The sequence below is a fragment of the Prinia subflava genome, chromosome 1 (genome assembly GCF_021018805.1).
Source record: "Prinia subflava isolate CZ2003 ecotype Zambia chromosome 1, Cam_Psub_1.2, whole genome shotgun sequence".
NCBI classification, from domain to species: Eukaryota; Metazoa; Chordata; class Aves; order Passeriformes; family Cisticolidae; genus Prinia; species Prinia subflava.
The window spans coordinates 133,671,941-133,698,566 of NC_086247.1; the positions used below are offsets into that span (position 1 = coordinate 133,671,941).

Genomic DNA, 26,626 nt, shown 5'->3' on the forward strand with positions numbered 1-26,626 from the left:
TAAATATTTGAGATGGCTAAGCTCAATCTAAGACACTTTCCTCAGCAGAAATCACACTTCTGATTTAGAACCTGCTCTGATTATGGGGACACATTTGCATCTGCATCACTCATATACGGCATTCCAGCTGCCAGCACAGCAAACAAAAGAAACCCTTTGGTTCTGATCATCAGTGAAAGACTCATGCACTATGGGAAGGAGGTAGGCTAAAAGATCCAGATCTTTATCTTCAGGCAGAGGCCACTTGATGGTCTATGAGGCCAAATAAAAGCTTTCAGTTCTAAACCTCTGTTCTCTCTGCAATAAAATTTGGCAATTGCAGTTCAGTCCCTAGAGGGCCCTAAAGGATAGCAGTCCTCCTCACAAAACAGCTGCATGTACATATTTGACCTGACTTGACGAGGCAGTCAGCTTCTATTTGGAGAAGTCACAGTAAGTGGCACAGAAGTTCTACGACCGCCTTTGCACAAAAGTAAATGCTTGGAGGGAAAATTCTTTCTCTGAACTTTATCTGTTTGAAATTCATTCACTACAATCATCTTTGTATATGACCAAAACCTATATTAAGAAAAAATCCCAATGTAAGTGACTAAAATATGCATAGTAATCTACTTGATACACATCTATCAGACATTTACTCATGGTCAGTATTTTGTTTAAAAAAATTTTGCATCTGTTGTTTAAACATTTTCCATTAATCATTGCTTTTGAAGCATTTAGTTGTAATTAGAGACAGTTTCAAATTCAAGAGCTATTTTCAGAGGATGATAGTAACAATTGTGTTTTCTTGTTTGGTTCCTTCCCATGCTTGATGTTTCTTCAAGAAATAATTTTTGAAGGTATTTCAAGTCATTAGAAGTAACAAAAGATGATTAATTGTGTTGCCATTCAAGAACAGAAAAGACTGAAATCACTTCAAGGTACCATTTAAGCAACAGATACTTACACATGCACCAGTGCCCCAATCCCCTATACTTGCTTTTAAGCACAGTTGATTTTTTCCTCGCACAATTTTAAGGAACCGTCACATTTCCACGGTCAGTTGCTGATACCGTTCCAGAGGATTCAGATCAATCATTTTCTATGCTGCTGCCTCAGGAGACATATTTTTGGTTGTTTAGTCTCAAGAATTCACAAAAGAAAAACCCCACCAGAATTATGCCTAATAAGTCTTTATTTCCAAACATAAATTGCAAAAATATTCTATTACAGAACAGGTAACAAGTACAGAATTCTAAGTATGCCTTATAACAGTGAAACCATTGCCTCCTTGACAAAAAAATCATCAGGCACTTAAAACATGAAAACAAAGTACAAATTAAATCAGCTGTAACAGATGATTCAACAATACAACTTCATCTTGGTTTTCTGTAATAAAAGCACACACACAGCTGAGGGGCTTCTGCCTCCTCCTAAACCCTGCACTGAGACATTTCTATATTACGCTGCACACATTCTACTCTGACAATATCAAGTTCACATCTGAAAACATAAATAAGTTCAGCACTGAGAGAATTTGAGGAACCTTTTTGGAACAGCAGCAGCAGAGCCTACACTAGCAGCTTCAGAGAGCTTGGTGCATGTGGAGGAGCACAATTATACCAGCTCCACAGGGGAATAAGCTCTCCTTTGACAATTGCATTGGAAAGAATGGAGCTGAAATGAATGCAAACAATACACATTTAAAGAGACAATGAAACCTCTGGGCAAAAGCTATCATGGTAACTTTATGAAATTACATTTTGACACATGGACCGGACTCTGAAAAGAAAAGCCAAATATTTGCCATCCCTGAGGAGCAGCCCTGTGTAGGACCTCTCCATTCACCTGTTTTGTCCCTTGCAGATCTTGAACTAAATCAGAAGCAGAGGTTGCCTCTTAGGCCTATCTTAGAAAGATAAATCTAAGATGAACGTGTCCAAATGACTAATGAAAATACTGCTCCAGAAATCAGTCAAATACCCTTAAAATTATTTTGGCTTGTATGACTGGTTTTTAAGGCGACATTATGAAACTTCCCACACACTTTACTCTGGTGGCTTTAAAAACAAAGAATATTTAAAATAATTTTAATTAGGTACTCAAAAGAATATGAAGAATATTAACATAAAGAATACATAGGAAGTCACTAAATAAATAGTACATATAAAAATGCAGAAATGTCAGCTGTTATACTTCAATGTCACAAGAATTCAAGAATGGGCTTGTATTATAAAGACTGACAATAAATACACCAAGGAGGAACTATTTTCAGGGAAACATCTCACAGCCAAGCCAAGAGCTGAGAAGCCTAGCATGTTGTTGGCCTACAAATCTGCTGTGAAGAATCTCCTCTTATCAGGGACTAAAGTGAATAGAGAGGAATTTAAACCCAGCGATATTGACAATAGGCTATCCTGTCACAATCATTTGCATGATTCATTCTGATGTGTTCTTGAAACCGTGATGGGATCATTAAATACTTCCATCATGCATTTCGAGTTTTCTCCCTCTCCGGAGAAAAGAGGGATGAAACAAAGACAAGACACAGAAGTACCAGGTGCAGCAACAAACACTGATGTATTGCTGAAGGTACATCAGGATTTAGCAAAAGACAGACTTGAATGTTCTTTTGATGGCAACATGAGGATGTCACTCCTTGTACTTCACAGCCAGACTGTTTTCATCCTCAAACCGGTATCTGCCAACACCTGCCACCCAAGGGCAGGTATTGCCTGTGCTCAGAGTGATGTCAGCTCAATCACCACACGTCACAGTACTACACTGACTGCTGGGTCGAGGGCAAACTCAAGCCCTCGTGTTAAGCTCCTGCTGCACTGCTGGAATCTGCTGGACACTGAGAGCACACTGACGGGCTGCTACCCTGTAGCTGTAACCCAGTAACCCCGGGTCACTCCCCTGGTGAGCCGCGCTCCCAGAATAGGAAGGTATTCTGAAATGTGCCCTTATGAAAGGAGACCATGAAATAACAGCAATAGTCCCTTTGTTTAGTGGCATGCTGCACAGTGTTTCTGCTCTACTTGATCATAATGATAATTTCGAGCCAACTTTATGAAAATCTGGAACAAAGATTAATAAATATAAATCTGCCCACTTGTTGTATGCTGTGGGTGAAAAGCCTTAAGGACTTTCCCAGAGTACCCTGAGAGATTAGCAGCATTTGAAATTTTTCTGTCCAGAAACTCAGAGAAGGATGATCCTGCCTAGAATGACAGAATTTAAAATGAAGACAGTTGGGCCATCTAAAGTAACTACATGCCCCCTTGTTGCTGTTGTTGGCTAGCAGACCTAGAGATTAAAGAGATTTGCTGCTGAAGTACCACAAAATGAAGGACTACCAGGCTTTGAATATTTTAAACTAAGATACAATTAAGTAAAAGGCTCATGTGTAAGACATCTACTGCTTCAAAGCATGCAGCAAGTGGCTATCAGCTGTTTGAGACAGATCTGTTTCAGAATAGAGCACTCCACAGAATATTCCTTGGGATTGCTCTCACAGATTCCTGCATACAGGTGGATGTGTCCTTTGTGGACCTGAGTGACCCTGGAGGAGCTTCTGCATGGATACTCAGGAACTCCCTCCACAAATTTGTCACAGGAGAGCAAGTGACAGGACAAAAAAAAAAAATCTCTAGGTCAAATGGATCTAAACCTAGACTGCTGTGTTAGGCTGCAGCTCCACCAATGAGTCTGTGCAGGCTCAAGGTGTACATGATCAATGAACCCAGATGAATTAACTGGGTCAATTTGTTCATGGAATTAACAAATACAGATATTTGCACTGAATAAAATCAACTAATGCCTAACAACAGGAATATTTTGCTAGTAATTTAGAGAGCCACATAAGGTCAGAGGTCACCTAGATAGTTTAGTTTCTCTTCCTGAGTTACTCAAGACAGAGAATTTCATCTTTTGTCAAGCTTGGTGGTATGTCAGTCAACTCATGACTGTACAAAGGAAAGAGAATCAAAGTGAGAGTAACTGGTCTCAACCCCCTCAGGCCTCATTCACCTCTGTTCTCTGCAGATGCTGTTTTAGATGCTGGGATTAGAAGAGGCTGAAAGCAAAGGCACACTGAATAACAATCAAGTTTATGCAAGTCTACCATCACTGAACTGAGAATTTTTTCTAAGCACTTCTGAATCTGCTGGGGTCACCAGCTTGTTAAAACGACTGTAATGGGAAAGAGAGAAGGGTGAGCAATAATCAGCAGTGTAGGCACCTAGAGTCCTTAGTGTAGTTCCCTTAAGCACCTCCTGGCACCACAGGGAGAGATGGGCTCGGCCACCAGAACAGCTGCTGTGCTGCCAACACCCTTGCAGGGGCCCATCTCTCCCTTCTGACCAGGCAGACCCTCAGAGATGTTACTTTCTGAACTTGGTCAAGCTTTCAGGATACCACTGGGCCCGTCCAACAGCTGTCAGATAACAAAAGGCACACGTTGTGTCCCTACAATGCCATCTGCATGGTCCTTTGCTTTGACTCTGAGATTCCCCTGTCTCTTGGCATGAACCAATTTTCTCATTCTGTTGCCATGGTAGGGTTTCCCATCTCAGTGTGCCAAAACAGCTCGGTGTGGGACAGGCCAAGGCCAGACACGGCATGAAAGGAGGGGTGCAGGACAAGAATGGGGGCTGGACCTTGCAGCCATTCCAGCTTAAGTTTCCATGGAGCTACAGACCAACTTTAGCACCTCCAGTTAGTGAATGTGAATATCACACCAAGCTGCCCTCCTTGAGGTGTACACCCACTCATTTACAGCACGTTTTACTAAGCTGCAAGCATAGCAGTGTTTGATTCACAGTCACACAAACTCCCTAAAGACACTAAGCAGGGCTGCATAGCACTCCACAGGGTAAAGACAACCAACTCAAGGCAGCACAGGATCCTGAAGGAGGATGCAACATTAGAGATTCAGAGGAGAAAAAGGAATTAAACCAGCCAGGCACAGACTTCAATCTAATGGTGCTATGATGCAGTCATGCAAGGACACTGTCAGCTTCTGCAAAGGTACAGTGGAAATATTAGCACACTGTCAGTGTTTCTATCTTTAGAAAATTATTTGATCTCAGTATTCATTCCACAGCATGTGACAGCACTGAAGGCCCACAAAACCTAAAAATGAATATTCCTGATGTGAAATAGAGGGAATTGAAAGGTCCTTACTAGCCTTTGGTCAAGAATCCTTAATCCAAACTGATGTTGGCTCTGTCTTGCAAGAGTGTCATAAACATTCCCAGCCAGGTACAAAATCCATTTATTATTATTAACCTAGCACAGGTGTAAAATACATTAGAAATAATGTATTCAGCTACCCAAGAAAACATAATTTCCCACAGCAAGTGTACTTTAGCAAGTCTTGATCAATCTGATGGTACCCTGTGATGCAGAAATGCCACTGTTAACTTGCCCAACTGGCACCCAAATTAACTCGACCCAGCCACCCAGCACACAACACCAGTAGCTATAATAAAGCTGACTACAATGTCTGCCCTCCTCTAGTGTGAACTTCGTATCTGGTGCAAGGCCTGAGGATCTTAATCTAAAGTCTAACAGAGTGTATTTTTAATCTATGGAGAGTTAAGAGCATTTGTAGGAAAGGGTAGGAAAGGTCAACAATTCCTTCAAGCATTTCTTATCAGCCTTGTGTTCCACATAAATCACTGAGAGCCTTGAGAGCATGGATGACCAGGTCTTCAAGTCATTGGCAAGTTTAAACTTCGTGGAAACAGTGCTAGAAAGTCAGTAGCTGTCCATACTATAGAAATTTCCATTTGCTCTCAATTGTGAGTGCTACATTATTTCCTTCAGTTAAGACCTCTTTTCACCAAGGAACCCAGAATAGATTTCCTCTTTTTGGCTAAACCTCTCTTAAAATGTATTCTGATGATCTTTCTAGTTACTAATACACGTGTGGTTCAAATAATGTAGCTGCACAGAAATAGTTCTGACACACAGGAACTTCAGCTCTTTGTGGTGTGTCACGGTACACTGCTTACAGTTAGTCACTGAGACAGTGCAACATGGTACTAACTAACAAACACTTCTGAAAAAGGTTGCTTTCTTGCTGCAAGTAAGTTTCATTTTCTCCTCTGCCCATCTTCTACTTCACACAACCAAGTTTTGCCCTCTTACTCACACTGAGTAGTTAACTGAATTTAGTTGAAACAACGAATGATCTTGCATGATCTCTGTGTGCACATAGAGCACTTGCAATTGTCCTGGATACAATGTAAGAACCCGTAAAAGATGTATAAACTTTCCCCAAGGCAAACCATGTAGCTGCTACACAGCCAAGATCACCTCACTGCTCTACACTAGACCGGAATAAGTTACAGTCCTTACATGAACACAGGTGTGCATCTGTCTGAAATACAGCAAGGTTCTCCTCAGTGTCAGCTGTTTGCATCACCCAAAGGACAACTACATCACTTTGCACAGCTTCTATTAAAAACACTCCATGTGAGTAATTTAGAGCAGAGGAGATGCTCTTGTGGGAGCAAATTTGTCTTTGATCTACTACTAGGATGTTGCAGTAGGCAATCATCCATAACACTTGTAACATGGATGCAGGTTCTTGCAGCAGTCAGCTCTCTGCACACGAGCAGCAGATGCCTGTGGCCAGAAAATGGCAAAAATCTCACTGCTGGGGAAGGAAAAATGTGGATTGTGGTGCTGGAACTGGAACAGATCAGAGTAAATCAAACCCCTATGCTCCCCTCTTCCTTTTACCAGCTGGTAATGCAGATGGACTCGTCAGCTCAATTCTGCTCTCTTTGTTTATGTTAAAGGCTCTACTGACACTCAGAGGTCCTCATGTGCATTAGTGGCATCAGTTATTGCCCCAAAGCACTATGTATTTTTTAAAACCCCTTATTTTCAAAAATTGACACAATTGCTGATATTTGCAGTCAGAATTTATGGACACTACTGCTTGGGTAGGAGTAATATTGGATTCTTATATCATTATCCTGGAAATGGATCCAGATGCTGAATGTGTCTCAGTCAACAGACCTCTAACCATAATGATTGATTCTAATACTTCCACAAGTGTTTATGTGATTATAAAACTGCTGCAAGGTAAGCTTTCAAATATTACAGTACAGTAATGCTCTTATGGAGTATACATCTAAAAGGCTTTTCTGAACCTTATTTCATAAGGACCAATTCATTTAAGTGGGAAGGTTTTTTTTGCAGATATAATCCTCAAAGAGTGGAATACTGAATGCTCTTTAAATCACTTGATTTGGGATTTAATGCTGCAGTAGCAAAAGGAATTTTAGTAAACAAAATACCTGATTCACTCTGACCGTAAAAGAAGAAGGACACTATCTTTGAGTGAGTGAGTGAAACTCAACAGAATCTGGTTATTAAAATTTTTAAAATTTGTCTGCTTGCTTGGGTTTTTTTTCTGCAGTAGAACATATAAGCGGTAAAAGCTAGGGTAATACTGCTTGTCAAAGCTCCTGTAAATATTAAAGTCATTCTTTCTACTGCATTTTCTCTTGCTGCAGGATGATGCTCCACATGTATTCTTGGACCATATGGAAAATGTAAAGGACTACACAGGTTATGAATTAGGGGAATGTAGTCAGTTTTCTCATACATCCTGGTGTAGAAGAGCTTGGGGTTGATAGTAAGAGGAACATTCTTCTAATAATGCTCAGTGCAGCTTCATTATCTGTAGTCACATATGAATACAAGCTATACTACATGAAAATAAATTGAATTATAGGCTTGGTATCTTTCTAATGGAAGTTCCATCTCATGTATCAGACAAGACACAGAGCTGGAATAGCAAGGATGTTTACCAAGCCATGCCCTACCAGGACTCTGGGGATTTTAGTGTGGAACCAGGTTCACAGTCCCCAGGAGCTGAACAGGACCTTAGACAAGAACACAAGCAAGTAGAGTGGTTTACAAATAATTATAAAGCTCTGGTCCTTCATATACTTGTTCTCAGAATTAACATCACGCATAAGAGTGATCCTATTAAATCCACAGCATCATCTATTGCTCACAAAATGAAGGCCCATTAAATCCACAGCACTATTTACTGCCCACAGAATGAAAGCCCATAAACCACTTAACTACCTCTGACCTGAGGGATTTTCTCATCTGTGCACCCTGGGACAAACTAAGAATGACATGTCTCTGAATTTATCACTCTTCTGCAGCTCTTCTCATCGCTTCTCGCATGTATACAAATGCCAGTATTTACAGGATGAAGTTCTTAATTGAAAATGTTCACTGCCAACTCATGCAGCCACCATACAGAGACTACTGCCTATACTATGTGATATCAACAAAACCAGAGATCTTATGTCAAAATATTTTAATGATCCTCTAAGAAGCAAAACATGATGAATGTCACATATTGCCACCATCCTGAGATTGTGCTTTGCTACCATTAAACCAGCAGTAAGGAGTTTCAGGATTTTCCAAATAATTGTTACGTTTTGTTTTAAAAAATGATCATTCAAAATTTGTAAATGTAGCAGTCACTATGTGAAAAAAATCACTCCCTTTTCTCCCCAAGTGTAAAATATTTCTCTATTGTAATAATGCAGTTTAATCCTCACAAAATCACATCAGATCAAATCCAACACCAAACTGCTGAGATACACACAAATTGTCTCCTTAGGATCATCACCCTGAAATTAAAACAATAAAATATGTTACTGGTATTTCTTGTATAGTAGAAAAACTGCTTGTTATACTTGAAGTAAGCCAATAGTTCAGTCTTCCATGTATGAGCTGCACCTTCTGCATCTGCTTTTCATCTGTATTTCAGGCTGAGTGTGTGAGATCTCTTATACAGAATCGCAGGCTCTCAGAATTCTCCTGGCTAGGCTGGAATGCTCGTGCCTGCTCTAACTCGAGCATCTGCTCTTTCTAAAGGAGGACTCCTTCACTGGAATAGCCCCAGAACTGCTCCTGCTTACCTCATCTGCTCCACACTCTTCAGGCTTCCTTAGCTAGCCAAGGCTAGGTCTAGCCAGTATCTTCATGGGGACACATCCATTGCTAATTTGAATATGGATATGTTCTAAATTATAGTATCTTAATCATATTTTGGAATCACTTTTCCAAAGCAATTTCTTTCGAAATATCCTGTTTCCTCAACAGGATAGCTCTGCTGTGGAAAACCAAAACAAAACCCTTCTAGATATGTAAATACCTCTTCATTTGAACTGAACTCTAAAATAAATTCTAAGTTGATTTAATTTATAATTTTATATTCTGGTAGGTTTTAACCAAACCAGAAACAATTTATCTCTACGTGTTTCATTACTGACATTATTCTTAACATGTAAATTTAATTCACTTAATGCACAAGCAAAGTGTGTGCTTAAAAGCTGTACTGCAGGGGTGCTAAGGCAGAAAACCTTTCTTTAAATACCTAATAATTTCACTTTGGATAATATTTGCCCAAGTCAAGAATAGTCTGCAGTTTGGCTGCCTGACAGGAACCCAGAAGTATCCATATTTTTAAATGTGGTATCATTTTGCTCAAGGTAATTAAAAGTGAACTGTGGGTTGGCTCTTATTTCTCTAGCTACACTGGGACATCACAGGAATAAAAGAATTTAAGCTCATGTTGGCATTCTACAGTTATAAATAGGTTATGTGTAAGAGTATTTATCACTTGCTTGGATTGCAGCAAATTTCAAGATTAAAAAATATCACATGCTGAGAGAGTTTGGAAAAAAATGATTCTTTTTGATGTCAGTTCCTGAGAAAGTAAGGAGGCACCTGCCTGCTCTACAGGAACTGAAAACTTCCACCCTGAGTGGAAGGAGTCACTGCTGCTCTCTGTCAGAAATAGATCACATTTAATCATTTGGTTTGAGTTAAAAAACTCATACCTACTTTTTGCTTTCCAGATAAGATACACAGTGGACAGTTCAGCAGTTCTTACTTCCTAACCCCCAGCACACCTCTGCTCAAGCCCTCCTCCCACAGTCCTTCTGCTCAGATAACTGGGTACTATTTTCTTCCCCAGGGAAAAAGTCTCAGTTTCATTCTTCCTTTCTGTGTTTTTCTTTTGTGTTGACTGACTCCTCTGAGCAGATGCTTAATGTTACTGTTTTGTGTGTCAAAGCAACACATACTCATCTGCCCTGCTGTCTTTTCCTAGCAAACAGAAAAACTGATGGATTCTCGGTCAGACAAAATTTGCATTTTAACCAGGCTTCTGGGCAATCAAATTTATGCCAGTCTGATTAATATATCATCTGACAACTTTTCTAATCAGATTTTTTTTCTATTTTTAAATATGAATCAGGTCATTTTGCCTCCTACGTTTACTTGAAGCTAATGACATGCCCTTCAGGCTAGTCAGGTTAAACCAATGAACAAATAAGATTTCCTTCAGCTGCAAGACCACAGCAAAAATGATTTGGTAATCTAATAAAATAATAAAGATCATTAATTATATTTCAAGATTTTGCTGTTGCTGCATTTTCTGTTTGATACTCTATGATAGGAGGGCACCTGTGATGACCTGTACATGTCTGTTGGACATAATCCTAAAGGTACAGAAGAGGATATTAAGGCGGAATTTCCCACACTGTGGGACTCTACAGGGCTCTCACATCTGACAATTCTCTCTATCCAATAAGAAAAATTGACCTTCCAATGCCAAGGATGGTGTTTAGGAGCAATACTGCCAAAAAAGATCCTTGGGATGCCATTATACTCTCCCTATAGGTGCTCCTAGCAGAGAAGCTTCCTTCACTTCTCATTTACAGCAGCAAATTTTGTGTCCCAGTAATGTGTGTGGGAGGTTCTGCCTGAGCCTTCTATGGGCATCCACTGGTGTAAGGAACCTCCAGCTACCCACAACGAGGGAAGAGCACAAAGCATGGAGAAGAACATAAAATGAAAATTGAGAAAGGAGATTGTTCAATTTTTAGAAAAAGTCATCTTCAGTAAAATATACTCATTATATAATTTCAATTATCTAATAGCTATAATACTAGCAAAATGGTAGTTCATACTGAAACCATTTCTTTGGTTTTCTCTTTGTAAACGTAAGTGTAAATTAGGGCAGCACAACTTATTCTTCTTGTGAATTCTTTTCTTTACAGCTTATTTGGCAAATATGGCCACAAAGTGATTTTCAGTCTGTCAAGCATGGACAGCATTTAATTAACACATACAGATACCTAAACATTTTTGTGGCTTCTCTCTAGAGCAAATATTTCTAAGGAGCTGACTTTCATTTTCTTAGCTCATGTAGTTACTACAATTAAAATTACACAGTATATCCCCAATGATTTATATTATAGGAATAACAAATACAATGGAAACTGCTGGATGTAAACAGCTTAGCCACTAAGAAAAAAATACGTTATGTATTTTTTAACCTTTCTATGCTGTAACCTTTTACAAGCAAAAAAAGCATACCTCAGCCACATGAAACTGCATATATATACAATTCAACTCCTCCTAGATAATCTCCTGCCATGGACTAGGAGAATGGATCCACTATATGGATTCTAGGTTCCTTCTCACAGGTTTTATTTTATTCTAATAATCTGAAAGCAACTTATTTTCCTATTTCTTAAAAAACCCCTTGAAACGGAATAAAATTGTGCCTTCCTGGTACTAACAATCTGCTATTTTAAAACTTAGTATTCTCTGATGATAAACTAAGTGTGAATGTATCTCTGACAACATGTTTTCAAAATATCAAGAAAGGACATTTTCAAATACATTTCAGAACATAGCCAAAAGAAAAGTGTCCTTAGCTTTTAAGCTTGAAATTTCTGGCTTGAATAAGAGGATGCTATTTATTTGAGTAATACAGTCATGAGATTACATCAGTCCAATTAAAGTACATAGTATACAATGGTAGTTCTACTGTACACTTCACTTATCATTATATTAACTTGAACCCCCTGGAAAAATAGAGTTCTGTGAAAGGAGACTCTAACAACAGTATTGTGAGCTCACAAATTTCTGAGTTAGCTTAAAGGATGAGGAAGTATTTATACAAATTGGTCTTATTTTGTCAACAAGGCAAATCAAAATTGAAAACATGCAGACAAATCTTTTCAGAGTCATCTCTAGTGTGTACATAGCAAATTGGCTCAAGGTCAGAGACCAGACTGTGCTGCATTTCTCCGAGGCAATACACAGAGGGTAGAGGTCCAAGCAGTTGGGAGAGAAAGAACAGAGGAAAAGGAATGACACTTCATCCTCTATTTGTAACTCCCAGATTCTGAGCTGCCTCAAGGTAAAATGCTCAGCAAGATCTGCTGTAGGATATGGCAGCTCCTTCACTGCTGTCCACGAGCTGCTCTGCAGCCCTGGGCTGTGAGTGCACACTGCTCGAATCTCTAACTAACAAGACGCAACGAGGCCATAGATGCATGGAACAATCCTCATCCTTACTCTGCTTCCTTCATGGAACAATCCTCATTCTTACTCTCTCTGTACACACCTGGAAAGGATTAGATGTCTCCTTTTGGAGATCACAATGTGTGAATGCCTTTCATAAAGCAATTCTTAAAGGAGGCTGGTACCTGGGAACTGATACCAAGCCAAACATAAGTTGGCAGAGACATGTATCTGAGATAAGGCGACACTTCTGACTATGATTTATGGGGATAACTTAGCTATGCTCCCCATCTAATGTTCACAATTAAAAAACATTTCTCAACTCTGAACACATATTTATTCAGAAAGATCCGACCTTTCACTTATTTAGGAATACAACTTTCATTGAGTGTATGGTAGATATGTCTCTCTAAGAAAGAACAGACTCACACTTTGTAAAACAAGTTTTCCCTTGGCACATTAGTGAAATAAAGACATTTCATGTGGTAAGAATGTGACCTACCTTTTTAGTCTGATTCACATTTACCAAACTGCAACTTCAAAACGCCTTTACCATGAAGCTGAAGGATCTGGCTGTATTCTTTGGGCATTGCATGGAAACCAGGTTTAGGCAGCTGGTTGTCGTAATAGTGGTGGCTGATTGGCATCTTCTCTGTGGATTTTGAGAAAGGCCAGAAGCCATAGAGCTTCACATTCTCACACAACTCAAGAGCAGCACTAGTGATCATAAAACCAGATGACAACCGGTAGGCCTTCACACCCTTAGTTCTCCAGAACTGGGCAAGACTTTTCAGATAAGCGGGGTGAAAAAATATCGCCCTTTGCGTTGCTTTAAACTCTTTCAGAGTGTGGTATACTTTAAAAGAAGTGGCTGTGTTGCTTCTAAAGGAAAATGCCGGCAGTAAAAGAAAAGCATCTCCATAGACCACAATATTTTCCAGAAATTCTGTCTTCTTTTCATTTAGCTTGTTGTATCTGCAAAGTACAAAATTTTAGGAATGGAATGTAGTATTGATACAAACATTAAAGACTGGAACAGCACAACTCTACTGGCAAAGACGTGTTATAAACTCTGCCGCAGCAGTTCAGCCTGTCTACACTGCAAATTTATATCACCCTATTATAAGTTCTCATATGTGCAGCTATGAAAATCTGACTACTGTATAGTAAGAACATACTAGGATTGAACTGGCAACACAGGAGATACTGAAGCAGATCGAATTCACTGCTAATGAGACTAGGACATGTTTACAGAATTGATCAATTCAAGAAATTAAGAATGCAAAAAAATGTTTTGTTCGTACTTTCCCTGTTTAAAAATACATGCACTACAATATATACTGTATGTGTTTGTGAAATGTGTATCTTACATCAACGGGTATACAAAAATCTCGCTTCAAAATCTCTATGTCTGCCCTGTGTGGAAATCCAAGGATGCATGTGAGCAGCCTTGGGGTGTTAAAGATTACTGTGTGCTCAAGTGCAGGATATACTTTTAAAATAACTAAAAATATAGGCATCCCTCTTTATGTCCTTCAACGACAAAGGGAACATATGGAGATCTATAAAGACTTGGAGCTCTAACTTCATAAATTACAAGGATTAATTCTCAGACGCTTTCAAAGAGCAAAGAGACTTAGTTCTCACCACTGCATAATTTTGTGCTCCCAAATACTGACTAGTGAAATTCCCAAGTTATCTGAGAAGTAATGCAAGCAAGGGGGTCACTCAACTCATGTCCCCTATAGATCTGACTTTTCTGAATCACCTAAACATGTGGAGTTTCCACCGCCTTTGGGACTTAAAGCACTGAGTCTTCTTCTGTAGGTAACTGTCTATTTGAGCAGTGTATTTTCACCTTTTGAAGGCTATTAGAGCTCACTTTTTACAAATGACACAGTGGGAGCTGGAAAAATTGGTTTCATTCTCTTCACAACTTGAGTAGGTTCAAACCCTCTTTTCATGCAGCACTTCAACACAGAGGACAGAAGTCACTGCCATTTCCATTCAAAACATTCATGGAAGAGTTACCTCTTGCACAACTAAATTAGTGCAAGGAGTAATATACCCCTCCTCAGCCTGAAGGGGTTTAAACTTACAGCTTCTGTATCCCAGAAAAGTGCCATTACCAGACTCTGAAACAAAATGAATGAGAGACTCAGGCCCTCCTGTTGATCCCAAGCCTCTGTGCATGCAAGCATCACACAGCCAAAACAAGCAAGAAATGCCTGAGCTTATGTCTAGAAAAAGTGGCTGAAGGGTGAATTTCTGGCCTCCACAACAACAATTTTCTCTATTTTTAGTCAGTGTAAAGTACTGGACCCCCAAGACAGAATTCAAATCTCTATTCTTCCTTAGCTAGAAACCTGGACAACTCAACAGTGTCTCAATCTCCTTTCCAGCTCTGCCACTCTAAGGAGAAGCATATCCCAGTTCCATTAGGACACATAAGAACTGTGCTTTTCTCCAAGAAAGTTCACCTACATTTTACACCCTGACAAACACAATTCAAAAGTTGATTAACCTTAACAATAACAACATCAGACTAAGCCAGTATGCAAACAAAGAATTAGAAATTACACAAATAATGTTGGAATAGGTCTTCTGAGAGAAGAAACAAACTTGGTTCTGCTAAATGGTACCAAGTTGCTTCCTGCTTCTTCTTCAAAAGCATTTACAGTTTCCTCTAAACTTTTAAAAAAATACTTTCTTAAAATCATAAAGTCCTCTTATACTCAATCCTCCCACAGGTTTATCTACCATTTCTTTTAGTGCCTATTAACTCCTATTAACCCTAGTGTGACTTGATTTGGCTAAAAAATGAGTGCAGCTGTGGCAGAACACTCTGATTAAGCCCATAAAAATTGTTGATCAGGTCACAAGTCACCAAGGCTGCTGAGTTACTGGACAATTTCCATTCCTCACATCCTTGTGCAGCCCCACTAACATCAATGAGCTAAAACTAGTTTTAGAGAAGCAATAATTTGTCATCATTAAAGTCAAAAGGAGTTGTGTAAGCATAAACATAGTTAGTACTCATTGCACAAAATGAAGTTCTATCCCTGAATCAATGAAAAATACCTGTTAGTCATTTCTATGTACACATTGTACTTTTTCCTTCTTCCTTTCAAGGAGAAAAAAAAAGCTTTGCCATATGTTGTCTTTTTGACAGTACAGTTATGACAGACAATAAGATGCAGTAAGATTAGCAAGCAGTAAATAACATGGCCCAGCAGTCCTTTTCATAGATAAGCTGCAGTTCCAGCCGGCTGAAGATGTCAGATTAGTCAGGCTGGCCTTATTAGATTTTCTTTTCATCAAGAAGGTAAAAAACCCCCTACCTCTGCTGAGAAAAAAGCGTGTGAGCAAGCAGTTTTCATATGGATTGAAAAAATGGATTACAGAAGCTGGGGCTCGATTCAGGAAACAACCTTCATCAGAACAGCCTCTCAGCACATTACCTAAGAACACGTGCTCACAGTACTGCTGATAGAGTCACACACACATTTCCAGGCTTTCCTGATAGATGATTACAATTTCTTTTTAAATGCTTGGGGTTGTGAGGGTCATGGGAGGAAAAGAAGAGGCTTGGGCTTACAATCACCAATTTTACTCTGCCACAAACTGTTGAGTAGTATCAAGCAAGGCTCTTGCTAGTCTGGGGATTGCTGACTCTTTTATACTACAAAAAAGGCCAGGTTTAGAAGATTTCCATGTAAACTTTACTACATATTTTACATGGAAACTAAGGCTTAATGAGGTAATCTACATGCACTGCTGGTATCCCAATGGATTTCCATGAAAATCTAAATCGTGTCAAACAATTATACACCATTGCACAAAAACAGATTTGCAGTAGTACTCACTTCTGAGCTATGATACTCGGATTAACAGTCACAAGGTTTGTTTTATTGCCAACGTCTTTGCTAAAGTTTCCTGTGGTTGGAGGGAGGTTACACCTGAAATTGAGAAACATTTGTTTAAACAGATGTGCACCAGAAATGCTTTGCAGTTATTATTTGCAAATTCCTCTCTTGTGCAATGATGCTTTCACGTCAGCTCCCAGGGATGTCTAAGCACTTTACAAATATTAAATAAGGCTTACAGCACTTCTGGTAAATATATTTAATCTGCTGTACAGATGGTTAAAATAGGGCACAGAGAGCTCATTTTCATAAATCATATCACAAACCAGGGGCACAGTCAAAATCCCAGGAGGAGCCAGTCTATGAATGCCCTGTGCTGGCTGCTAGGAAATACTGCCCATCTTGCCTAAAAAATGCATTGCTGCTGGAAGTCTTCTACTGTGTCTTCTAATAACAGCATAACTTGCCCTATCACAGAAACAGTGACTTCTGTAAAAGGTAAAGAAAGCAGTTTTTTAAATTCAGTCACTTAGTAAGTTTAGCATCTTAGTACAGAGACTTCTCATTTTTATTAAAACAGTTATCTAATTGGAAAGACTTTATTAAATTTTTTAATAGATTTTCAAAGACTCAAATATTAGGAAAAAGTAAGAAAAAGGAAACAAAATCCAGCATGCTGTGTGATTCGACATCACTGAGAAAAGAACCTTCCCTCTGTTGCTCTGTATTTTTGCACGAACTACAAACTGTGAGTCATATTCTGGGAGAGTGGGCAAAATTACGCTCAAAGTGGGCCTGGTTTTCTCCCAGTCTATCCAGGGAGATTAAAAACACGACTCACATAGATGCTTAATTTTTTTAAATGAGGAACAGATGAAACAAATCTCAGGGTAATTAAGTAGCTATGTGGGTGAGCCAAACTATGGCTAAGTAAATGCTTTGTTAAACCAGAGATACACACACCACTTAAAACCAGTCTCCTAAAGGATGTTAAACGACCAGAAATGTCAGGTTCTCAGATAATCACATTTCACATCAGTGCAAGGTGACTAATCAATCACAGATCATACATGTATCATCCAGCCTGCTCTGTATTAGAAAGCAGCATTCTGAAAACCACAAAGCAAAAGTATTCTTAAAGAGGCAGACATAAAGAACTCTCAAGATCCTTCCTTACTGCTATAAACTGGCATTGGCATACTTCCAATCCTGCCAAGTTTTTAGAATGTTGGACACACTTCAGGAAGATGAAGCACCTCTTACCTGAACACAAAGTCAGAACTATCGATTTCAGCTCCACAGCTGGAATTTTTCAGAATGCCTCCATTTCCAACCACAGCACAGTTCTTGAAGGGATAGACTGAAAGAGGAGAAGACTGCAAACAAATAAAAAGATACAGCCAATTCTTTATAAGTGTTTTGATTGTTTCTTTGTGTCTATTTGCTCTTGCAGGTTTAATCTGGTTAATCCCAGTAAAAGCACTCACCATTTAGCAGACAGGATTGCCAAACCTGGACAGCCAAGAGTCAAAAATAGGCACCAACAGACACGAGAATTGTTACCTCTTCTATCAGAACTTTGAGAGAATAACACTGGATTGTTAAAACTGGGTACCTTTTAAATACACTTAACACTAAAACTATCTAGTAGTGGACTGAAATGTTGATAAGCAAAGGAAATATTTTTATACTGAAGATATTTTAAATTTAGCCATTTTCCTTTGCACTGTAACAGACTGGGGGGTGTCATATAGTAATTTACTTTCTCAGGTAATAGAAGGTAACTTTATAAATTTTCCTCTCTTGTGTCATCACACAATTACATTTGAAGCAGAATAACAAATTTAGGGAAACCTGAAGATGCTGTAAAGGATGATGATGTGACCTGGCTTAACTCTTTGTGAATGTGAGGCCTCACTGAAGATGTTACTGTTTCTAGCTGTCCACCCTCTCTGCTCCTCTTCTTACAGCTTGCTGTCTTGCAGTGGGGAAGCTGAGTGGAAGCTAAGTGCATCCACTTGAGGACCAGCACAGTCCACAACCTACAAAATTAATGTAAATTGTTGGCTATTTAGATTGACGTTAATATAGCTGGCTGTTCTCCCAGTCTCAGAAACTTTTCATACATCTTGTTCAACCTCTTCTGCTGTGGGAGCACTGATATTCACCAGAGGCAAACAGCTGGGAAACTTTGCAGAAATTAAACCCAGTTGTAAAAGTGAGTCAAAACTTGCTTATGGAAAGCTTTATCCTTCTTCTCTCGTCAGCTTGCCCAAAGAGAAGCAAGAAGGGACACTGTTACAAACAAGGCAAAAAGTGTGGGGAAAGTGGCAAACATCATTATTGCCTGGCAATATACTACAAAACAACATGTTCAAATAGTTTGTTCAATTCTGAAAGGATGGTAGGACAACAAAAAGGCCAGGCAATTCTGTCTACCTTAGCATGTATATGAGCACATAAAACATACTATTTTTTCATTTCTCCAGCTTAAATTTGGAATTACTATATCATCTATTGCAATGAAGTCAGTAAAGACTGATTCACAGCAGTGTTAGGAAGTACCAGAGTCATAGTAGCTGGGATCTCACAAATCAAGAATGCCAGAGATGGTTTAAGAGGGTTCCCACGTGTTCTTAGCTTCAAGAAACCAAATACAAGCTCTTTGTCTAGTCTCAGGATCTGGTATGTCTGCTGTAGTCCTGAAGTACAAAATCTGATCCCTTTGTTCAACCTGTGTTTCTGGCTGCAAACCTCCTGCCCTAGTAGGTAACAAAGCTAGTGAAAGGGCTGGAAGAAATGTTCTATGAAGGGTGGCTGAGGACTTTGGACTTGTACAGTTTGGAGAAAAGAACAGGTATTTTCATTGCTCTGTGAGGAAGAGAAAGAGACAGGAAGGTGCTGATCTCTTCTCCATTGTATCTAGTGATAGATACACCAGAACGGTTCCAAGGTGCACCAGGGAAGGTTTACACTGGACATTAGGAAGCATTTCTTTACCAAGAGGATGGTCAGTTGCTGGAACGGGCTTCTAGAGAGGTGGTTGACATCCTCAGCTGTCAGTGTTTAAGAGGCATTTAGACCATGTCCTTTATACCTGGCTTAAACTTGGTCAACCTTGAATTGGGTCAGACAGTTGGACTATGTGCTCATTGCAGGTCCCTTCCAACTGAAATTTCTCTGTTCTACTCTATTATGTACTTTGCTATTCTGTATCACATTTACCACCCAAATATCTTTCTTATAAGTAACTTATAAGACTCCAAGTATGCACTGGAAATGGCATGGGCATATAAGGAATATGAAACGTTCTTCCAGGTTGAAATGCCTTTAAAAACAGGAATGATAAAAGTAAGACAAACATTTTCAGAGTATTTGCTCCTGAATTCAACTGGCTGCTAAGCCAGGCACCACTTGTGTTTTGTAGCAACTGTACCTCCAATCTGTGATCTATGATATCTGTAAATGCCTCTACCTCTGCAGAGGAAGGCTAAAAAAAAAAAAAACAACCACCTTGCAAGGTAAATAAAGAACTGCATGAAGTGCATAGAGGGGCTGATGGGTCTTTTCCAGAGGAATCACAGCATCTCAATTACTAACCCAAAATATAGATACTATGATTATAATAACAAGAAAAAGATACAGTTCTTACCACAGGCAGCATCTTAAAAATGTCCTCTGTAATGAGGATAGTCTTTTTACTGTCCACTTCATAACTCATGTTACTTCCCAGTGGGCTGTTGTTTTGAGAAGCAATAAAATTGTGAACTGCATCACAGCAGGAAGCTAATTCTGACCTGCAAAAAACACAAGGAAACAAAACCTGTTCAAAGACAGGCAAATAAGTAGAAAAGCAGTGCTAGAGAACCAGATCAATGAACACCAGTTTGAATTAACTAGCAGCAAAAGGCTACATTAACCTCCTATGATGTCATTTCCTTTGACTTGCTTTGCTAAGCAAATCTCTTTTCAGGGCAAATATTCAGAAACTAATCAGACCAAGAACTGATAACTTTTTTTATGTCTTGGTCTCATTTTCCCACTGAGAAAAAGTTGTAATCAATCTCCTCAATATTATTAATTGCTAAGATTAATATAGAAACAATGAGAGACTTCAGTCCCCAAAGAATTAAAAATGTGATTTTAACCAACATAGAAGAAGTGATTGTAACAAACTAGAAGGATGAAGAAGGAAAAAAAAAAAAGGAAATAAAAGAGAGATGGAAGGTACTGGCAGTGGTACTTAGTGAACATCTAGATGGTTGCAAGCCAATTAATTAATAATTAACTTCTGCGACTGTCAATCACAATTTTCCTGTGCACAGTACCACAGGTGTTAGATTTACATCACAACTTGCACATAAAGAAGACAGCTACCTATGTGCTAGACAAATAGGCTAGCTGCTCCCCAAAACACCTAGCAGAAGTCCTTAAATAAATAAAAATGCAAGCGATTCACACAAACCTTTTGTGGGAGTGAAGACTATCACTCATCTTAGAATTCCTGTTACCTCCAAACTTACAAAAATATTATGTGTGCAAACATTCTACATTATTAAAAGTGAGATGAAGTGAAATGAAATGAAAATATCCATCAGACCTTTGAAATCAGTCCCAAAACACTATAATTCATTTTGCTTTAGGCAACAACGTCCTCTCTGCTGCCACGGGATCTGGTTTTCAGGCTGTAAGGCTGAAATATTCATGGCCAAACATTATGGATCAATTGCTAGGACACAGCTTTCCCATTAGGTGAGATACTAAGAGAACTACTAACAATTCAGAGAAGAAAATACATTTATAAAAGAATTGCCCAGAATTTTGAAAATTCTCAACCACGCTACAAGTTGAGAAGAAAACAAAATTTACCATTAAAGCCAAAGGAATAGAAAAGTTCTATTTCATACAGCTTCGATGTGTAAAGTAAAACAAATTGTTGAAACTAGTTAAATATTAGCAGCCAAATTCTGCCTGAAAGTGAGTTGACTTTGATGGATTAAGACACAGCTAAGTTGCTACATTTTATCAACAATGTAGACAGAGAAAATACAATAATAACAATATTAAAACCAACAAAAATACTAATTATTATTATAAATAATATAAAATATTATAAATAATAACAGTTTCATGTTTCTGAAGAAATTGATGCATAGTCCAGCACATGGAAGAACTTAAAGATTGTGTTTCCCAGAAGACAGAGAATGAACAGGTCTGGTATAGATCAATCTCACTTCTCTTGAAAAAATGGTCAAAATTAGGGGAAAAAAAGCACTTGGGAAGCTTGGTTTGATTCACACATAAAATACCAAAGGAAAGAAAGAAAGAAAAGAGCACCATTTCAGTTGTCAGATGACTTACTGGTACATATTAACCCATTTCGAATACTGAGTTCTAAAACTCCTCCAAGGCAAAGATTCCAGAGGTATGAGGAACACTGGGAAAGACTGAGTGCTGAGATGGCACAGATCTGAAACCACCACACTGGGAGGGTAACGAGGAAATGTCACTCCTAAGAGAGGAACCAGTAGGGTTCAGATTTCCATAAGCTGCATTTGACTGCACACCCTAAACACAGTGATCCCCAGTGCCCTGCTCAGAACTTTAAGGGGCAGAGAAGATCTGTGGCCAATGAAAACCACTAGGTCCAAGGCTGTGGACGGAACTGCGACTATGCTCTGTGGTCAGGAGACACCCACATGGTGAAAACAATTTCTCTGTGTATATAGTATCCTATTTTAAATATATGGCAAAGTAAAAAGGGTGCAATAAGGCAGTAGAGTCAAATTACAATGTCTGGGAACACTGGATGTTACTGAATCAGTGGGTTTTGAATGGAGCACACTTGCTTTTCCTTCTTGTCACTTTTTGCTAACCAGCTCTTTACAATCTTAATACTGCAGCAATAAGAGGACTCAGATCTCACTGTCAGGTCCTAAGGGCATCACCAAGCCTCAGTACTGTCCAGCAGCCTGGGGCTGCCCCTACCCTATCTGGGGTCCAGGACCCTATTTCAATCTTCCAGAGCCATCAGTCGCTGCCCCAGAAACACCACAGCAGGGCCAGTCTCCAGCTGTGTCCATCCTGCTCCCAGGGAGGTGCCCATGCCTGGGCTGCCCCAGTCCTGGCTAGGGGCAGGATGAGCCCAGCTACCAGTTTCTGCTCTGCTGGCCAGGTTGCTGTGTTGGGATTCCACAACCCTGTCCCTCAGGAAGCAGCTGTCCTTCACTGCTCCCTGGCACTCACATGGAAATCATATAACCCTTTATGTCGATTTCCTTGTTTATTTTCTTGAAGCTAAATGAAGCAGGCCTAAACATTATCTGCGTCAACAGAACCTGGACATTCAGAGGAAAAGGAATAATGCCAGAATATTCCTGTCAACTTCAGTAAAACAGCTCTTTCGTGTGTGATGGCTACCAGACTCCAAAAAGGCAAACTGATAACAGATCCCATTCATTAATAGGGATGACATGTTTTTGCTTTTTATTACTCATTCCACAAGAACCTGTGCTTCAATAAAAGCAGAAACAGTATAGAAGAAAAACAGATATCAGAATTAATAAGAAAGTAATATTTTAAATTAATATTATGGATTCACTCAGGAATTAAAACAGAGCCAAGCTAGTCCAGAAACACAGTAAGAACAAGAGAATACATACTGAGCAATGACAAATATTCTTAGAGCATCCATGCTAAATTTGGTGGTAACAATAGAAACATTTTACTTAGATCAAATTATGACACAGAATCCCACTGTGCTCAAGCATCCCTGTACAGAGCTCCAGTGGGAATGCATGTAAACTGCAGCCAGCAATATCCACGGCAGCGTATTCAGCAATCTGTTCACACAGGATTTTGTACAAGCTGTGACAAGTGGTAATCTAAATCTGACAGCAAACAGTGAGGAAGGGGTAGAGACTGGGCAGTTCAAGCAATCTATTACTGCAATTGCATCAGAGTATTAATGTCATTCCCATGTTCTGTCAGGAGGTGACAATTCACTGAAGAGCATTTACTTCATAAGATTAACACCTGTATCCTACAAGGGCTCTGTGTGAGGAGTTGCAAAGTCAACACAACATCTTAACTTGCATCATGTCACCTGGGGAGATGGTGGGATAACAAACAATGGTCAAAATCTTCACAGCACGAAATAGTAGTTTTTCTTAATTGACTAGAGAGTGATTCACATTGTCTGTTCTGACTAGGAGATCTCTGACTAGGAGATAACTGTGAGATATGGAAGCTGCTCTTGGAAGATAGGATGCTGCTATGCCAGCAGGGCATCCATCTCCTACTTTCCAGAACACAAATGTAGCTTACAGTAGGGAGTTTTAAGTTCCAGCTTTTATCAGAGACTGTGAAGTTGTCCTGGGACAAAGGGTGTTTATTATCCAGGCATGACATGTCCAGACTGAAGGTGATGCTTGAGCTGAAGTACCCAAGTTTTGTAGAGCACTAGCTTGGCAAAATACCTCCTCTGTAGCAGAGGTTATTACTGGCAGTTTCTTATTTGGAGAAGCCTTTTCCTCCAATATTTCTCCTGCAGGGATTTGGAAGCTGAGTGATATCTAGGAGTTATTTTTAAATCCTGCGGCATAACTCCAAACACAGATATTTCTTCTGCCAAGATAAGCAGAAAGGGAGTTGATTGCATTATCTAGAAGTCACTTGGAATAAATGAGGAAAAAACCATTTTGACTGGCAATACATATCTCATAGGACTGAGTAAGTACAGTCATGAAAATCTTGGTAACCTAAGCAGAGGGGTATGCTGCATTTGTCTGGGAAGTTTTGATCACATTAGAAAATACAGAGTCATACACAGTTACACTGAAGAACGTTTTTTGTTGCTCAGCATACACTTGCACTGATTTTTTCCTTTCGTGGCTGAAGGATGTAGCACCCAAGTTTGTATTGTTGTTCGTCAGGAACAGAATTTTGAGCCTACGGCATTCAAATAATTTCTTCAGTTTCATGGTCACTGAGACCTTATGAAAATCCTGATTTCTTGAAGCAAGTTACCAAAATTGTTTTGGCTTGTGAGACAAGCCAAATAATGTTATTTTCCAACTGCTATGCCGTTTTTCCATGCTGAACTGCTTGCGGTAACAGAGGGCTGTTGCCTTGATTACATGCTTCCAAACTTTTCTGCATAACAAACACTTCATATAGATAGTCCACTGTATTTAGTGGAATACACATATTCTAAATATGCTGATATAGTTTGTTTGCAGCTCCTGCAGTTGCTCTGTAGCCAAGATAGCAGCAAAATCAGCTACCTCGGTTCTGTGCGAGTTTGAATTTATGCATTTTGGCTGATTCCAGCCTTCTGAACAAGCTGCATGTGCCTGCTGACAAGTCACAGTGTGCACACATCCTGAAGGTACTGCAAACACCTCAACACCTTCAACAATTCAGTGTGGACCAGCCACAAGGGCTAAAACAATCAATGGTTATTGAAGATTTAGCATTCTCTCTCAGCTGGTTCAAAAGCCAGCACTGACCTTACTCTGAGTGATATGGGAAGAATCTATAATGAGAGTGAAATCAGTCTTTATGTAAAAAGCTTCTGCAGTTTAAAAACTTCCCATTCTTCCAAGCTTTTTCCATTGAAAATGCTTCAGTATGACACCAGTGCCTGTGGATTTGTGGCCTGAAGGCATTTGTCATTGCTGAGAACAGTGTGAAATATTTCACTGTTGTTACGCATTGGACTAAACTGGGGTGGGAGGAGCAGAAGTATCAAAATAGTCAAGAAGTTTAAAATAGTAGATGCTCAACTGTCCTTTAAGACTATAGTGGGAAGAGCAAGGAAAATAGTTTTAATTTGCTCTAAAGAAACCTTAAGTTCACTATTAGGAAACACATTGAAAGAAGTTGCCGAGACAAGGTGCAAAATTTCAACAACTGGATTATTTTAATAGTGATCAGGACAAACTTTTTTTCAATAATGGTGTAAATCTGTTTGTTTTTACATCATCATTTGCAAACATCTATAAAGTGAATGTTTGTTAGCAAGAACAGTATCGTATCAGTCCTGTTATAATGCACCGGTGCATTATCCATACCAGCAATGCTTACATAATCTATATCCTTGTGGATTTCCAGTTACACTAGACACAAAAACATCACATAAAAGAGAACCCAACACAAATTAAAACTAGCAAATATTTGAACTGTAACTCCTGTGAGCTAAGTGGACTTCACAGCTTGTAAGGTCATTTGAACAAAGAGCAAAGCATTCAAGAGACAAAAATCTGTGGATTACTACAAACCAGAAAAAGCTTTATGCTTGCTTAATAAGCAAACACAAAAGTTTGTTTAGTTTGTTTTAATAGTTTACCTAGCTTGGATATTTGTAATCATTAGTTCATGTAAGTTACTGTGCTGTACATGTGAAGACATCAAAGACCTTGAGGTTTCATACTGCAGAGACTGTTGCAACAGTAGAAGAACCCACAAAAAATTCCACTGTATAACAGCAAAATTTCAAGTGCACAACTACAAGCAAGAAGACTACTTTTTATCTATCTCCACTGCTGTATTATTTTATAATAAGCAAGTAATTACCTTATTGTATTGCACTGGGGGCTATAGACAATGATACAGGTTTCTCCAGGCGCTTGTCAATCCAAGTCAATGTGTCAAAGTGGAATAAGTCATATTATGACATATTCCAAACTTTAGGAAAAGAGTGATTAAAACTGATATCTAAAACAGAACATGTTGAAGGGGAATGCTACACTGACAGTCCTTGAACTGCCTAAAAATGAAGTAACATCATAAATGTCTAAGACAAAGAAAGCCAAAAGGGTTGAATCTGAAATCAAGGCTGAATATGTAAAAAGTGTAATAAAACTTTCAAACCGAAGACTATTTAAAGAGTATGCCATGAAGACATAATTAGCTCAGAATGATCCAAAATTAGATTCTCTTTATAGGAATCCTCCATCCTTTAGAAAAGTATATAATAGTCTGTAGACCGATTAAAAGACTCAAGTATTTCTTCAAGCTGTCACTAATTACTATCTCTCCACCCATCTTTTTCTCTCCTGAAATAAAATATGTCTTTGAATATATACTCATTATTTTACATGTCATCTATTAAATCTGTGCAGCAAATGCACTCTTAATTGCTCTACAGTCTGAGTTCTGTGTACTTTCATGTAAACTGGAAGATTTCAGAGATTACAGCAGAAATATTGATCTGTTAGTGTTAGAAAAACTATTGATTATGACGTGGTGCAAGCTTATATAAGCATAAATTGACCTTGCAGTGTGTTTTATTTGTGTTTCAGCTGGGGTTCATTGCAGTACACAGATGTGATAAGCAACACTGTTATATGGGTTAGAGTGTAGCTTGCAACAAAACTAATCTCTTCAAGAATGGGGATTCTATAAGCTGC

At 39.0% G+C, this 26,626-nt stretch overlaps 1 protein-coding gene across 3 annotated transcripts in view; it reads right to left on the bottom strand.

The window, feature by feature from the left end:
- Nucleotides 1-1,156: 1,156 nt before the first annotated feature.
- ST8SIA6 (ST8 alpha-N-acetyl-neuraminide alpha-2,8-sialyltransferase 6) overlaps nucleotides 1,157-26,626 on the bottom strand; it is a 45,773-nt gene continuing 20,303 nt past the window's right edge. For 2 of the 3 annotated variants that reach the window (XM_063413126.1, XM_063413112.1), the window contains exons 5-8: nucleotides 19,867-20,011; nucleotides 17,478-17,590; nucleotides 16,215-16,307; nucleotides 1,157-13,323 (exon numbers count right to left, since the gene is read on the bottom strand). In XM_063413126.1, coding sequence (XP_063269196.1) covers nucleotides 12,855-13,323; nucleotides 16,215-16,307; nucleotides 17,478-17,590; nucleotides 19,867-20,011 — 820 coding nt within the window. In that variant the 3' untranslated portion in view covers nucleotides 1,157-12,854. The remainder of the gene's footprint in view (nucleotides 13,324-16,214; nucleotides 16,308-17,477; nucleotides 17,591-19,866; nucleotides 20,012-26,626) is intronic. The other variant, XM_063413118.1, reaches the window with a different exon arrangement.